Genomic DNA, 12,326 nt, shown 5'->3' with positions numbered 1-12,326 from the left:
AACAGTCAGTATCATCAGCTTATTTCATTTCTATACACTTGCTTTTTATGTGACTTTTTTTTTTAGAATTACCCTCTATTCCTTTTCAATAATCTCAATGTGCCTTTTTGTTTTACCTGCTTCGATTCATTTGTGACCATGTTGTTTGGATTTGCAGGATTGTGACAACACTATGTTAAGGGCGAGATGAACACAACTTGTTAGTCAATGAAAGTTTATTATTAGTGTTAACATTACTAAAATCAATATGAGATTGATTGTATTTTTCCACCAAGTCGCACAGATAGTGTTTTCTTTTTGGACCAATAAACGAATAAGTGAAGAGCAATGTCTGACAGCTCTGTAATGTAATGTAATATAATGTATGTATTAATAATAATAACAATAATAATAATATGTTTAAAGGGTTGAGTTAGCATTTTGTAAGGCAACAGTTTGCACTAGCCAGAACCTACGCCCTTCATCCCTTACCTCATCTTTTAAAAAAAGGCCTTTTATCTAAGTTATCCGTCTTGCTTTTTCATAATTGCCAGACCTGCATAGAGACATCTGTTACAACACCACGGTCTGCACATTTGAAACACAGATCCACCACCTGCAACCCTCTCTAACATGCTGTCAAGGCCCAGCTCCAGTGTTGACTGACCAAGATCTAACACAAACACACAATACTACCAACGGCACAATAAAAAACTCTAGACCAGATCATCTCTTTGCTGTTTCCATCACTGATTTTAAGACATTCCCGTGCTGGCTTTGAAAAAAAAACCCACAAGAACAACCACCCTCCCTCTCCGGGTTTGAATGTACATACTGTAAGCATCTGACTTTCATAATCCCAAAACATGTGGACATGTTGAATGGCAGCCGAGATAAGAAGGATAAAAAAGTCTACAGTCTATCAATTAGTTTTTAAAACTGAAACAGCCCACTGTCGCTAGCGGTACAACTAAACCCCTTTTCATTTCAGCTAGCCTCACATTTACTATTCAGAGAACAGAATAGAAATTGGGGGAAAAAATGGATATTCTCACAGAGAAATGACAATCGTTCTATTGTGGGGTAATGAATAAAAGACGGATTTCATACACTTAAGTTCTACGGCATTTTATAGGTGGTTTCAACAAATGATAATTTGCAAATGCTAATTGAACAAGTGGTAGCACTCGTCTACCATGGTTTGAAAAGACAGGGCCACATGAATCTCTACAGTAAGACCCCTTCCAAAAAATAACTTGTTCATCATGTGCACCATTTGTTTGCCATTTCTGTTTCCAGAGGGTTTACTCTACAATATTAACAACACTATTAGGGTGCATCGACTTGCTTTTTTGCACACACGATTAAATTTAAGGCATTTTCAGTGTTAGAAGCAACCAAAAGTAGGCTAATGAGTGCAAAGGTTAAGACCAGTGTTGCTCAACAGTAGTTCCCTGAGTCCCTGGGAAACTCGTGTGCAATGGAGAAAATACTTGGTAACTCAATACGGCAGGATCCAGGGGGAGAAAGCCGTGTTTCCCAACTTTAACCCATTTACTACAGCAACTTGTACAGACCTAAATCATGTCTCTGAAATTGGTGCGGTGGTTACGCCTGTCAGACGACCTGCACAACTGTCGGCTCACCTCCGACACCTCCTAACCCCTTCGATGACAGCTGCCACAGTTTCGATTGTCACTGGAGGTATTTTCAAGTCGCAGAGTGTTGGTGTCAAAGCTTGTTAAATGAGCAGTGTCAACACCCTAGGCCTGACCTGCTAGGTGTCTGCAAATGCCTAGAGAAGATGAGAACAAAATGATACTTTAAGGAGTTTATTTTACTTAGTTTGCTTAACCTTCTAACTAACCCCCAACAAGCAGGTTATTCAGAAATCAGGGCTTTCATATCACGAAAACCTGCAAAAAGCATCGACCAAAAACCCCAGCTGGCATTTGCCTGTGGGCAGAGTGGGTGTGTAGGTAGGTTGGTGGCCTGGCGGGGAAGGGTGGGGTTTGGATACCTCAAGGAATTGAGCGTTGATCTTGAACTCTGGCACAGGGTGTCCCTGATTCTGGGCGGCCTGCCGGCGCTCCTCAATGCCCTTGAAGAGATGGTGGACTGCCCGGGGGATGATGCCCAATTCGTTCACCCCGATGCTGACGTCAAAGCCGGTCCCCATGGTGTAAGTCTTCCCTGAGCCCGTCTGGATGAGGAGGAAAAGAGGCAGGGAAAAAAAAAAAAAAAAAAAAACCAAAAAAAAAAAACAATGTCAGAAATGGCAACCAGTTTTTACTTTTTTTTGTTTTGCCAAATACTTTGTTTCACATACTATGAGTTTGACTCAGTGGCTTGCTAATTCTTTCTCTCCCTCTAACTGGACATCTATCCACCTATCTTTTTCAGTGTCTTTTAATTCTTTTGAATAATTAAAAAAGCAGATGATGGCAGCAGATGTAATATATATAGTATCTATGCTATATAGACATGACAAATACACTACACAGGAAAAAATACCTCACAAGCTGGATTTATATTTATTCATAGATTCAACTTTCAAATTCCAAAAAACCTGCAAACCCAAATTCAACCTTTCTCTATTGGGTTTCCCCAGTTTTGCCTCCATCAATCTGACCGAGAATGCAAAATCAGATAGCGGGGGGAGTACACACTCCAGCAGAGCTTGTCTTCCATATTACTGATGGCTGACTAAAGTTCACAGCAGAATGTATATTTCCCTTTATGCTGCATTCATTTTGTACCTTAAGACATTTCCCTTTTTGTTTTTCTCACATGATCAACATTCAGTCCAGCCCGACTGCCGTCAGTAGTCTGCAGCCCAAGTGGGCAGAATTCCTCAGAGTCAATTGGGTGGGTCAGTCCAAATGTAGATTAGTGCTTGTCAGGCCAAACACAGCCAAACACATCTGACCCAGGCCGAGCCATGCTTACCGCTATCTGTGCCCTTAGTATGAGTGCATGTGGAAGCAGACCAGCTGTGCATGACAGAAGCAGTTGCCAGAGATGTGGGTCAACGTAGACAGGCATTAAAAATGTACAGCCATCCGGGAAATGTGTGTACTTCACAGCACCACTTTCAGATTTCAAGCATAACACCAACCAACCCCCTCCTTCCCCTTTTCTTTTCTTCTTCACACACTTCCCCTCCCTCCCCTGTGAGCGCTGGGCAGAAAGAGCGCCGTTGCCTCGGCAACCGAAGCGGCGGACGGTGGGCTGAACTTGCATATCATTTCCATGCAACAGACATGCCGGGACCAAATAGTGTAAGACAGGAGGGACAAAAAAGGGAGAGAGGAAGCCATCATTAGGCGGAAAGACATGGAAATTAAAGCTCTCTGGATAAGGATAACACAAAATAACCCCCCACCACAATCACGCCAAGGTTTTAATTGAACTCAATTTAATTTAATTATTTAAAATATATAGTTATTAAATTTAATTTAATAACTCGAGGACGCTGGGTGTTGGTCTTTGTTTGCCAGAGAAATAAAAGGGTGATAACCAGTGGAGAAAAACTTGCTGGGGCCCCATAAGGAGTTTGGAGGATTACCAGGCTAGCGCTCTCTCATGATTGAAGGTATTTCTTTAGCATGCTAAGCTACAGTGCTCCGCAGTAACAGAGGAGGAGAACATGCATGCAGACAATCTGTGTTTGGATAAATATAAGGCCGGAGGGGTTTAATCACCATGACAGAAATCCCTTACAAATATGTTAACACTCACCAACAATCTCAACTCATCCTATCAGAGAACACACACACACACACACACACACACACACACACACACACACACACACACACACTGTGCTCTCTCAAACCTAAAGGTTAAGCCTAAACCATAAGTATTATTTTTTTAAATATGAAAGACACACACACACACACACACACACACACACACACACACACACACACACACTTTTGTTTTGTTTCTCTGTATCGCTCCAATTAGAAAGATTCACCAACACTGAAGACAGAGGGAACCTTACTTAGCAATAACAAAGACTTGCCTGTCCATAGGCGAAGATGGTGGCATTGTAGCCCTCAAAACAGCCGTCGATCAGCTTCTCTGTACAGTTGGCGTAAATGGCGTCCTGCTGGGAATCCATGTCAAACATATAATCGTATGTAAAAGACTTGTCTTTACCCAGGATCACCTGGGGCTCCCCGGGCATCACATAGGTACAGATGTGGCATCCCTCAATCTTCTCCCTGGCCAGCTGAGGACGAATCCTGGGACAAAAATAAATAAATAAGAGTAGCTGAGGAAAATGAGATGTTACTGATGTGCCAACTGTACATGTACATAAAATATCTACAATGAGCATTTGTTGGACTTCTTTGGAGGTTAATGGTGTGTTTATACTAGATGTAACTGTAGGCAGCAATTAAACATTTCTGCAACCATCTGTCTGAAAGGATACTTATTAATTGATGTTAGGAACAATGATAGAGGAAGCACTTTATGGTTTATTCATTCATATATTAGCTCAGTATACTTTCTTAATCCAATTAAATCCAAGGAAAGGGTTCGAACCTATCCAAGCAGGCATTGAGCAAAAGGCGGAGAGACATTCTGGACAGGAGAGCAATTGTTCGGAATTTTTACTTAATTAAATCAACTAAGGGAAAAATCAACTTATTATTTTGGCACTAGTCAATGGTACAACAAAATGAACCCCAACACAAATTCTAAGAAAAATAAATCTTTGATTTTAGCCAGCTGCAGTTGAAGGTATTCCCTTCTGATGTCATAAGAAGGTAGAGCCTCTCATTTGACATAGATATTGATTTGTCTGTCAGAAAACCATGAGATTATTGTCGGTTCTTCCAGATTTCCCTTCAAGATATGCAGCAGCTTTTTCTCTTATCACAAAGAAAACATGTATCTTTGGCTTTAATGCCGTTTTGTTGTCTTGCTTTAAACTCAAGTTCACATGCGTTCAGCAACCCTTTGGTCCTCAAAACCAGGTAAAACCCAAAAACCTCTGTAGGAGTTCGAAACTAGGAAAGGAGTCAATGAGAAACCAATCATTAATTCATGTCTTGCTTCTGAGAAGCCGGTGGTTTTCCACAGTCAATTCTCTCACCCAAAACCTTGCCCCATAAAACATTCCAGCAGGGTTCTTATAAACAGCATCAGCGTGTTGTGTGTGTGTGTGTGTGTGTGTGTGTGTGTGTGTGTGTGTGTGTGTGTGTGTGTGAGACAAAGCTGAAATGTTGAATGTCAGTAATGCCCTCTTGAGCACTGGCCAACTGAAATCTGTCCACGGATTAACTAGTCTGATGTGGACGTGAAGGAGATCAGGAAAGTCAGTCAGTCAGTGTGTGTGTGGGTGGGTGTGTGTAGTTTGGAAGGGAATGAGTATGTAAATGGCAGGGAGGGGATGTAATGTTTATGTGGTAGCCTCACAGCAACAGCAGCAAAAAAAAAAAAATCCATGTAGAAAAATGGCAGCAAAATCGTCCAACAAATGGCTTCACAGAAAATTAAGCAATGTCCTTGTTTCAGGACCACTCAACGTGTTCATCAGGAATAGAATATAATAGCCAGTTTGTTCAAAACTATTTACAAAAGTTTCCTGTTGTGTTGTGTAAGTCGGATTATAATTAGGGCTTTCGACCTTCCTTTGTGAAAAACACAGCGGGGGGTTGTTGTATTTTTGTTTTTCAGAGGCTTTTGACCTGACTAGAAAGGTCATATTTCTCCCAGATCAATGAGGATCTTCTGCAGTAGGCCACATAGTGTCCAAGGGCATCCCCCGATGGCCCTGATATGAATGCAACAATTCCTCATAGTGTGACTGATTCTTTGTTGCGTTTCAAGTTGACTGGAAATTCAGACAGTGCATAATTACTGTATGCACCTGTTTCCATGCACAATAGTTGTCCAGTAGTATAGCTGTGTGTGACTGAGCCATGGCAGAGCAATTTCAGGGATGAAGGGTCACGGTTCAAGCCATCTGGGCCCTCATCAGGTAACTTCAATGGCCTCAAACATGTGGATGGATTGAGTAGCAGTCCATCTTCCAGTGCACCTTGTAGCTGACCCATTCCTCCTGCTTGTAAAATGTTAACATTGACTGGGAGGAGAGGGATTTCTCTTGAATGTCCTATGCTTCGCCAACAGTGTGGGGAGGAGCACTGACTCTTACTTATCACACTAGCGACTTGCGTCATAGTTGTAGTGATGATGCGAGCTATGTTACATTCTGCATTCACTTGATTAATAAATGATTGCAGCTGTACAGATTCAAATGAATCAGACAGCATGTTTGCCCCCTGTGGATAAACATCACATTTCACCCCCTCTGTGATGATGGTTTTCACCAAATGAAACATTTCCATCATTTTCTGTTCTCTGTTGACATAATTGCCAAATGCCTGACTGTCACACAATGCATAGAGACATTGGCAAAGGAATCAAAAGCACAAGTATTGTTCACACAAAACAAGGTTTTGCCAGCTTTAATAGGCTTGTTTGGCCATGTAATTGCCATTTCTTAAAAGGCAAAATTTTGTTTGTTTTCTTCTCAAGTTTGGATCTACATGTGACCACTCAGGGCAAGGATTAAGGTAGGAAGAACTCTTTTTTGGTGGAAGAGCAAGGCATCTCCAGTTTTCAACAAATTCATCCCTTGGTAGATTGCTCTCTCCTATCCTTGTATGTTCATCTTCTGATATTTCAAGGACCTCCTGATCTATGCTTCCCGTGACCTGATGTGGATTCCCCCATCTTTAAGATCTTTTTTCAGTGTGTGCTGAAATCTTCACAGGTGTAGAAGACAGCCTCATCTTGCCTTCAATATGCCATAGATCAGTGTTTCTCAACCCAGTCCTCAAGGAACCCCTATCCTGCAGATTTTCATTGTAACCCTGCATAGGTAGCCCTGCTTGTACTTACTCAACCAATCATCTCGCAGCACTTAATTATGCAAGGTGTGCAACATCTGACAAATGTCATTGCTGATTGGGTGAATAACTACAAACAGGTACCTATTCAGGGTTGCAAAGAAAATATGCAGGATAGGGGGTCCTTGAGGACTGGGTTGAGAAACACTGCCATAGATGACAGACAATGAAATGGTCTACACGGATTGGCAAATATCATGCTTGGAGAGACCATGTTTGATATTACTGAATTCTGCCTCAAAGCTGGCAGAACTTGCTGTAAGTTCTCACTTTTAAAGTGAGGCACCATTATGCCTGTCCAAATAGACAGGTAATTTTGCCATTCGTGTGGTATGAGGGACAAGCATGGGAAGAAAGTATAAATTGTCCCAATCACCATCATCCACTGCAAGCTTCTTGCGGTCATGACCCATCTCCATCACCCACTGCTTCAGATCTGTTTGGCATACATGAACAGCTTCTTTAAAACTGACCTCTTCCATGTCATTGTCTTTTATGGATGGAAGCGAGACACATCCTTCTGAAATTTTTGTTTTGAGTTGCATCTCGCAAGTCTCAGGTTACTGGCATGCCTCTGTCATCATTCTCCTCAGATTCACTCAAGGCAACAGTAGCAATTGAACGTATGAGCTCCCTTGCATTTTCTAGGGTCACTGATTGTATAAGTTGTGCCATGCACCTGAGGTAGAAGTCCCTTACTCGACTGCCCTTTTTCTAAAGGCAGTCCCACTGACTAATCAGTTTAATAAAATGTGCAAAATCCACTCTAATAAAACAAGGTGGCAGTTCGGATGATGCATTTCTTGTGAGCACCCCAAAGCATTCAGTAATGTAAGCCTTCAAGTCAGCATGCTGGGTGAAGGCCTTGACAAGTCCCTCCCAGCAACGGAAATGAGAAATCACACACTGCTTCTTTTGGGACAGCAGCACCTGCTCGCTGCCATTCAGATAGACAGTTTCCAATGGCATTAAAGTCATGATGTTCAGAGAGCATTTGCAAACACTGGAATATGAACTGCAGTTTCGCCTCTTGAGGACAGAACTACCTGGTATTTAAAAAAAAAAGAAGTGTCCAGAGGTTGCAACAGGTCTATTTTATTTTATTTTTTTACAACCGTGCCTGTAGCATCAACACTCAAAAGTGGAGCCTCTGTTTTTAGGTTGTCATCTGTAAAACTGCATCTGGGAGGGGTCCAGTAATGGCAAAAAAATAAAAATATCAAGGCCAATGTCATGTATGCTACCATTGTGTGGCACACTATATTTCAATAGCTTAAGTGAAAGAATGGGATCCCTGTCTCCTAGCTCCTTGTCACCTTGCTCATTTGGCTTTTCTTTATGTTGTCAGATTTGGTAGGTGGCTTGGTTCTGGGTCACCAACATCTATGAGTTTGTAAGCTTTAGCAGCCAGCCATACCTGTGGCTGTTTTCTTCCCAGAGCTGCTTAGACACATGTGCTCTCACATCTCCAGATAATCCTTGTTTAGATTTTCTAGTGTAGACACTGTCATCAATATTTTGGATTTTGCATTTAAGAACCACTAATTGATCAATCTCTGGTATCTTGGACAGTGTCACATTGCACTCACTGCAGTTACCTATGAAGACTGTAGTTTGACAGGCTTTTGGCTTGGAATATCTTTGCTTCAGCATAACCGCTTTTGGTATTATAAAAATTATAGTTGATTGCTTATTAGTAAAATTTCGTGTTTTTTTTTTTGAGATACTTTATTGAGCCCCATGAGTAAATTACGCTCTGCATCTAACCCATCCTAGCTGTGTAGCTAGGAGCAGTGGGCAGCTGCAGCATCCGGGGACCAACTCCACTTCATCTCACCATGCCTCGGTCAAGGGCACAGACAGGAGTATTAATCCTAACATGCATGTCTTTTTTTCTTTTTTATTTGATGGTGGGGGAAACCGGAGCACCCGGAGAAAACCCACCATAGACACGGGGAGAACATGCAAACTCCACACAGAGGACAACTTGGGATGACCATCAAGGTTGGACAACCCCGGGGTTTGAACCCAGGACTCAGGAGGCTGACATTATCTTTTGCTTTTTGGCTGGTTGTGAAAACAACACCGCAACTTTGAGCAGATATTGTTGAAATATAGGCATGTAACATGACTGCTCAATGCACAGCTGTATTGTTATGTGCAAATGACCGTTAACTCCCTAAATAATTTTAGCTTCATTGTATACGCCCATTGTCTCCACTGATACTGTATTCACAAACCATATGGTCCAATTATCAATACAAGACAAACATTTCCATCCATCCATCCATCCATTATCTTAACCGCTTATCCTGCTCTCAGGGTCGCGGGGATGCTGGAACCTATGGATGGATGGACATTTAAGTGATATAATGTTACTTACAGCTTTCACTTCAACACCTCAACACAGCCCTTTACAAATGGAACAGCTCAGTCTTTTAGCATCAGCCTAGCCAAAAATCTACCTTGGCTACTGGGCTCTATTGAGGACAGAGTCCTCTGAACAAACAAACACGCTGGCATATGGCTGTTTTTGGCCTGAAAAAAGATCCAGTGTTAACTGGTGCTTTCTTCTTTTGGAAAGGCACAGATATCGAAAATCCAGCATTGAACTGTGCCCAGTTCAGAAAGTAGTCCTCGATAAAATGAAGGGAGTACAATAAAAGGTTGGGTTTGTACTGCTGAGGAATAGTGGTGAAAAGGAATTTTAACCACCGATCTTCCCAGGTCATGGTTTTGTGCCAAAGGGTGAACGGGTTTTTGCTGTTACAGCCCCCACACTATGGACCTCTCTGCCTACTTAATTCAGACACAATAAGTCTCCAGCTTCTTTTAAATCTCTTCTCAAAACTTCTCTCTTTGAGAAAGCTTTTAGAAATGTTTGATGTTTTTATTCATACGGTTTTTATTCCTCTTTAATTGATTTTATTCATTTGTCTTTACCTTTTCTGTGCTCATGTCCTTTGGTCTTATTCTCATTTTATGTCTTGTCTGTTTTTATTTCTTATGTAAAACCCTTTGTAATATTGTTGAGAAAAGTGCTACATAAATAAAGTTTATTATTATGTTATACTATAAATTTCATCTTCCTTTGGAAGTCCATACCAAGGGAATTCACCTTAGCAACAAAGAAAATAGCGTCTTCTCAACACTGTGATATGCACTAACCAAACTCTTCTCGACCTCACTTTGTTTGAGGGCGAGCCAAACTAGCCGCTAGGTGGGTATTATGAAAATGTGCTACATAGTGACGTGGTTAAGCAATGGAAGAAAATGCTGGACTGAAAATGAGGCATTTCAGGCAGTGTTTTCTGTTGGAGAAAATAACTCCCTTTGGAGTGGACGTAAGGCTTTGTAACTCTGCAGACGATTTACATGCACCTCCCAGTTACATAACGCACTAAAAAAAAGGGGGAAAACCCAAAAAGCATGATAGGGCTTCTTTAATAATGCCATTCAAAAATTATGATTTGTTCATTGGCCATTCAGCATAAACAACTGAAAGCAAGTGACAATTTCATTTTCTTTGCAACTAGTCTTGCTCATCACATGAATAATAACCAACTTGTTTATTATTTTCTACTCGGAATATAGGCAAGCTTTTGTTTCCCAGGACCTAACGGAGAACTATTCTGAATTCTGGACAACCGAATGAACACTCAAAAGCCCATAGAGTTACCTTTTAATCTTTATTTCTGTTGGTAGCACATGGCCTTGACAAAACGGCTTCCTGACACCCAAAATGCAATGCCAAAACATTCAGTGATTTGATACAATTTATACATTTTGTTGCTATTCCTGAGTCCGGAAGTTCGTCAAGGGGGCAGTGGCAGTCATGCCTGATAAGCTACATATCTCCCTCCGTAAACGGCATTAACATAGTGCAAACAATGAGACCAGTTTTAAACTATTTGGGAAACAATGAGGCGCAAAATTAAGTCAAGTTTAAAAAGTATAGTTCTAGGCATATATGCGAAGAGCTAAAAGAGCACAAATGTTTCTTTTAATGGCACAAATCAAGCACAAATAAACGACATCAGTTTGGGACAATTTGGATAATAATGGGGTGCAGATTGATGTAATTTCTTTAGCAAAATATTGGTGTAAATCGAAAATACTGAAAGAATCAGACTACTTTATTCATCCCCGAGGGGAAATTAAGTAAAGGTGAAGAGCACAAATGTTTATTTTTCATTATTATTATTTTTATCCCTTTTTCTCCCCAAATGTATCCGGCCAATTACCCCACTCTTCCGAGCTGTCCTGATCTCTGCTCCGCCCCCTCTGCCGATGCAGGGAGGGCTGAAGACTACCACATGCCTCCTCCGATACATGTGGAGTCGCCAGCTGCTTCTTTTCACCCGACAGTGAGGGGTTTCACCAGGGGGACGTAGCACGTTGGAGGATCACACTATTCCCCCCCAGTTCCCCCTCCCCCCAAACAGGTGCCCTGACTGACCAGAGGAGGCGCTAGTGCAGCAGCCAGGACACATTCTCACATCTGGCTTCCCAACTGCAGACATGGCCAATTGTGTCTGTAGGGACGCCCGACCAAGCCAGAAGTAACACAGGGATTTGAACTGGCGATCCCCGTGTTGGTAGGCAGCGGAATAGACCACCACGCCACCCAGACAGCCACAAATATTTATTTCAACAGCACAAATCGAGTATAAACAAATGAGACCAGTTTGGGACGATTTGGCTGATAATGGGGTAGAGTGACATCACAGCCTATTAAATTTAACGTTTAATATCTCAAAAAGCACTGCGGCACAAACAATAGTTTTTGTGGCACAGATCAGCACAAATGCATGATATTTTTATTCATGTTCTTATTACATGGGGTGCCAACTTCATGGAGATCTACAAAACATCTTAAGAAGGTCTCTCCAGGTAAGCCCAGCTGTAAGAATGTGTCTCCTATGAAGAAAGGCACCTGACATTGAGCAAGCGAGCCAGCCTGCCCGTCTGTGCTGCAGTGGATAAGGGCTGCATTGTGCCTACGGGTGCAGGGGCAGAACAATGCTGTGAACGGTACACAGTGCGGCCATTGTGTCCGCCTGTGTGACACCAGATCCCTTGGCTGACACCAACCGCATGGCTACGGGATTACACGGCCGGACGGAGGGATGGGAGGGGAGCTATTGTCCCACTTAGGAGTCATGCAAACTGAAAAACTGGAAAAAAAAGTTACAGCTTCTCAATGCCATGGGAGAAGGGGAGGATAAAGAGGGTTGAATCTGGCTCGCCATCTCTTGACCTATGCCTTAGCACAATCCTTCTGATGTTACAAAGTCAGGCAAATGTCCCAAGCTGTCATTGGTAAACTAGGTGACAGTTTATGAACTGGATTTTGGGTTGCTGGTAACACTTGATGAGCCCACGAGCAAATAATTTCTCCCTCATTTCCTGCTGTGG

The 12,326-nt window shown here is 42.0% G+C and overlaps 1 protein-coding gene across 1 annotated transcript in view; it reads right to left on the bottom strand.

Annotated features, from left to right (window-relative positions):
* Positions 1–12,007, bottom strand: part of kif21a (kinesin family member 21A) — a 48,599-nt gene extending 36,592 nt beyond the window's left edge. The window contains exons 1-3 of the mRNA XM_056282389.1: positions 11,913–12,007; positions 4,007–4,229; positions 2,000–2,182 (exon numbers count right to left, since the gene is read on the bottom strand). Of these exons, the coding sequence (XP_056138364.1) occupies positions 2,000–2,182; positions 4,007–4,229; positions 11,913–12,007 (501 nt within the window). The remainder of the gene's footprint in view (positions 1–1,999; positions 2,183–4,006; positions 4,230–11,912) is intronic.
* Between the last annotated feature and the right edge of the window lie 319 nt (positions 12,008–12,326).

Source organism: Lampris incognitus, chromosome 6, assembly GCF_029633865.1.
Source record: "Lampris incognitus isolate fLamInc1 chromosome 6, fLamInc1.hap2, whole genome shotgun sequence".
NCBI lineage: Eukaryota > Metazoa > Chordata > Actinopteri > Lampriformes > Lampridae > Lampris > Lampris incognitus.
The sequence above is the reverse complement of the archived record's forward strand: the minus strand, read 5'-3'. Positions and strand labels throughout refer to the sequence as shown.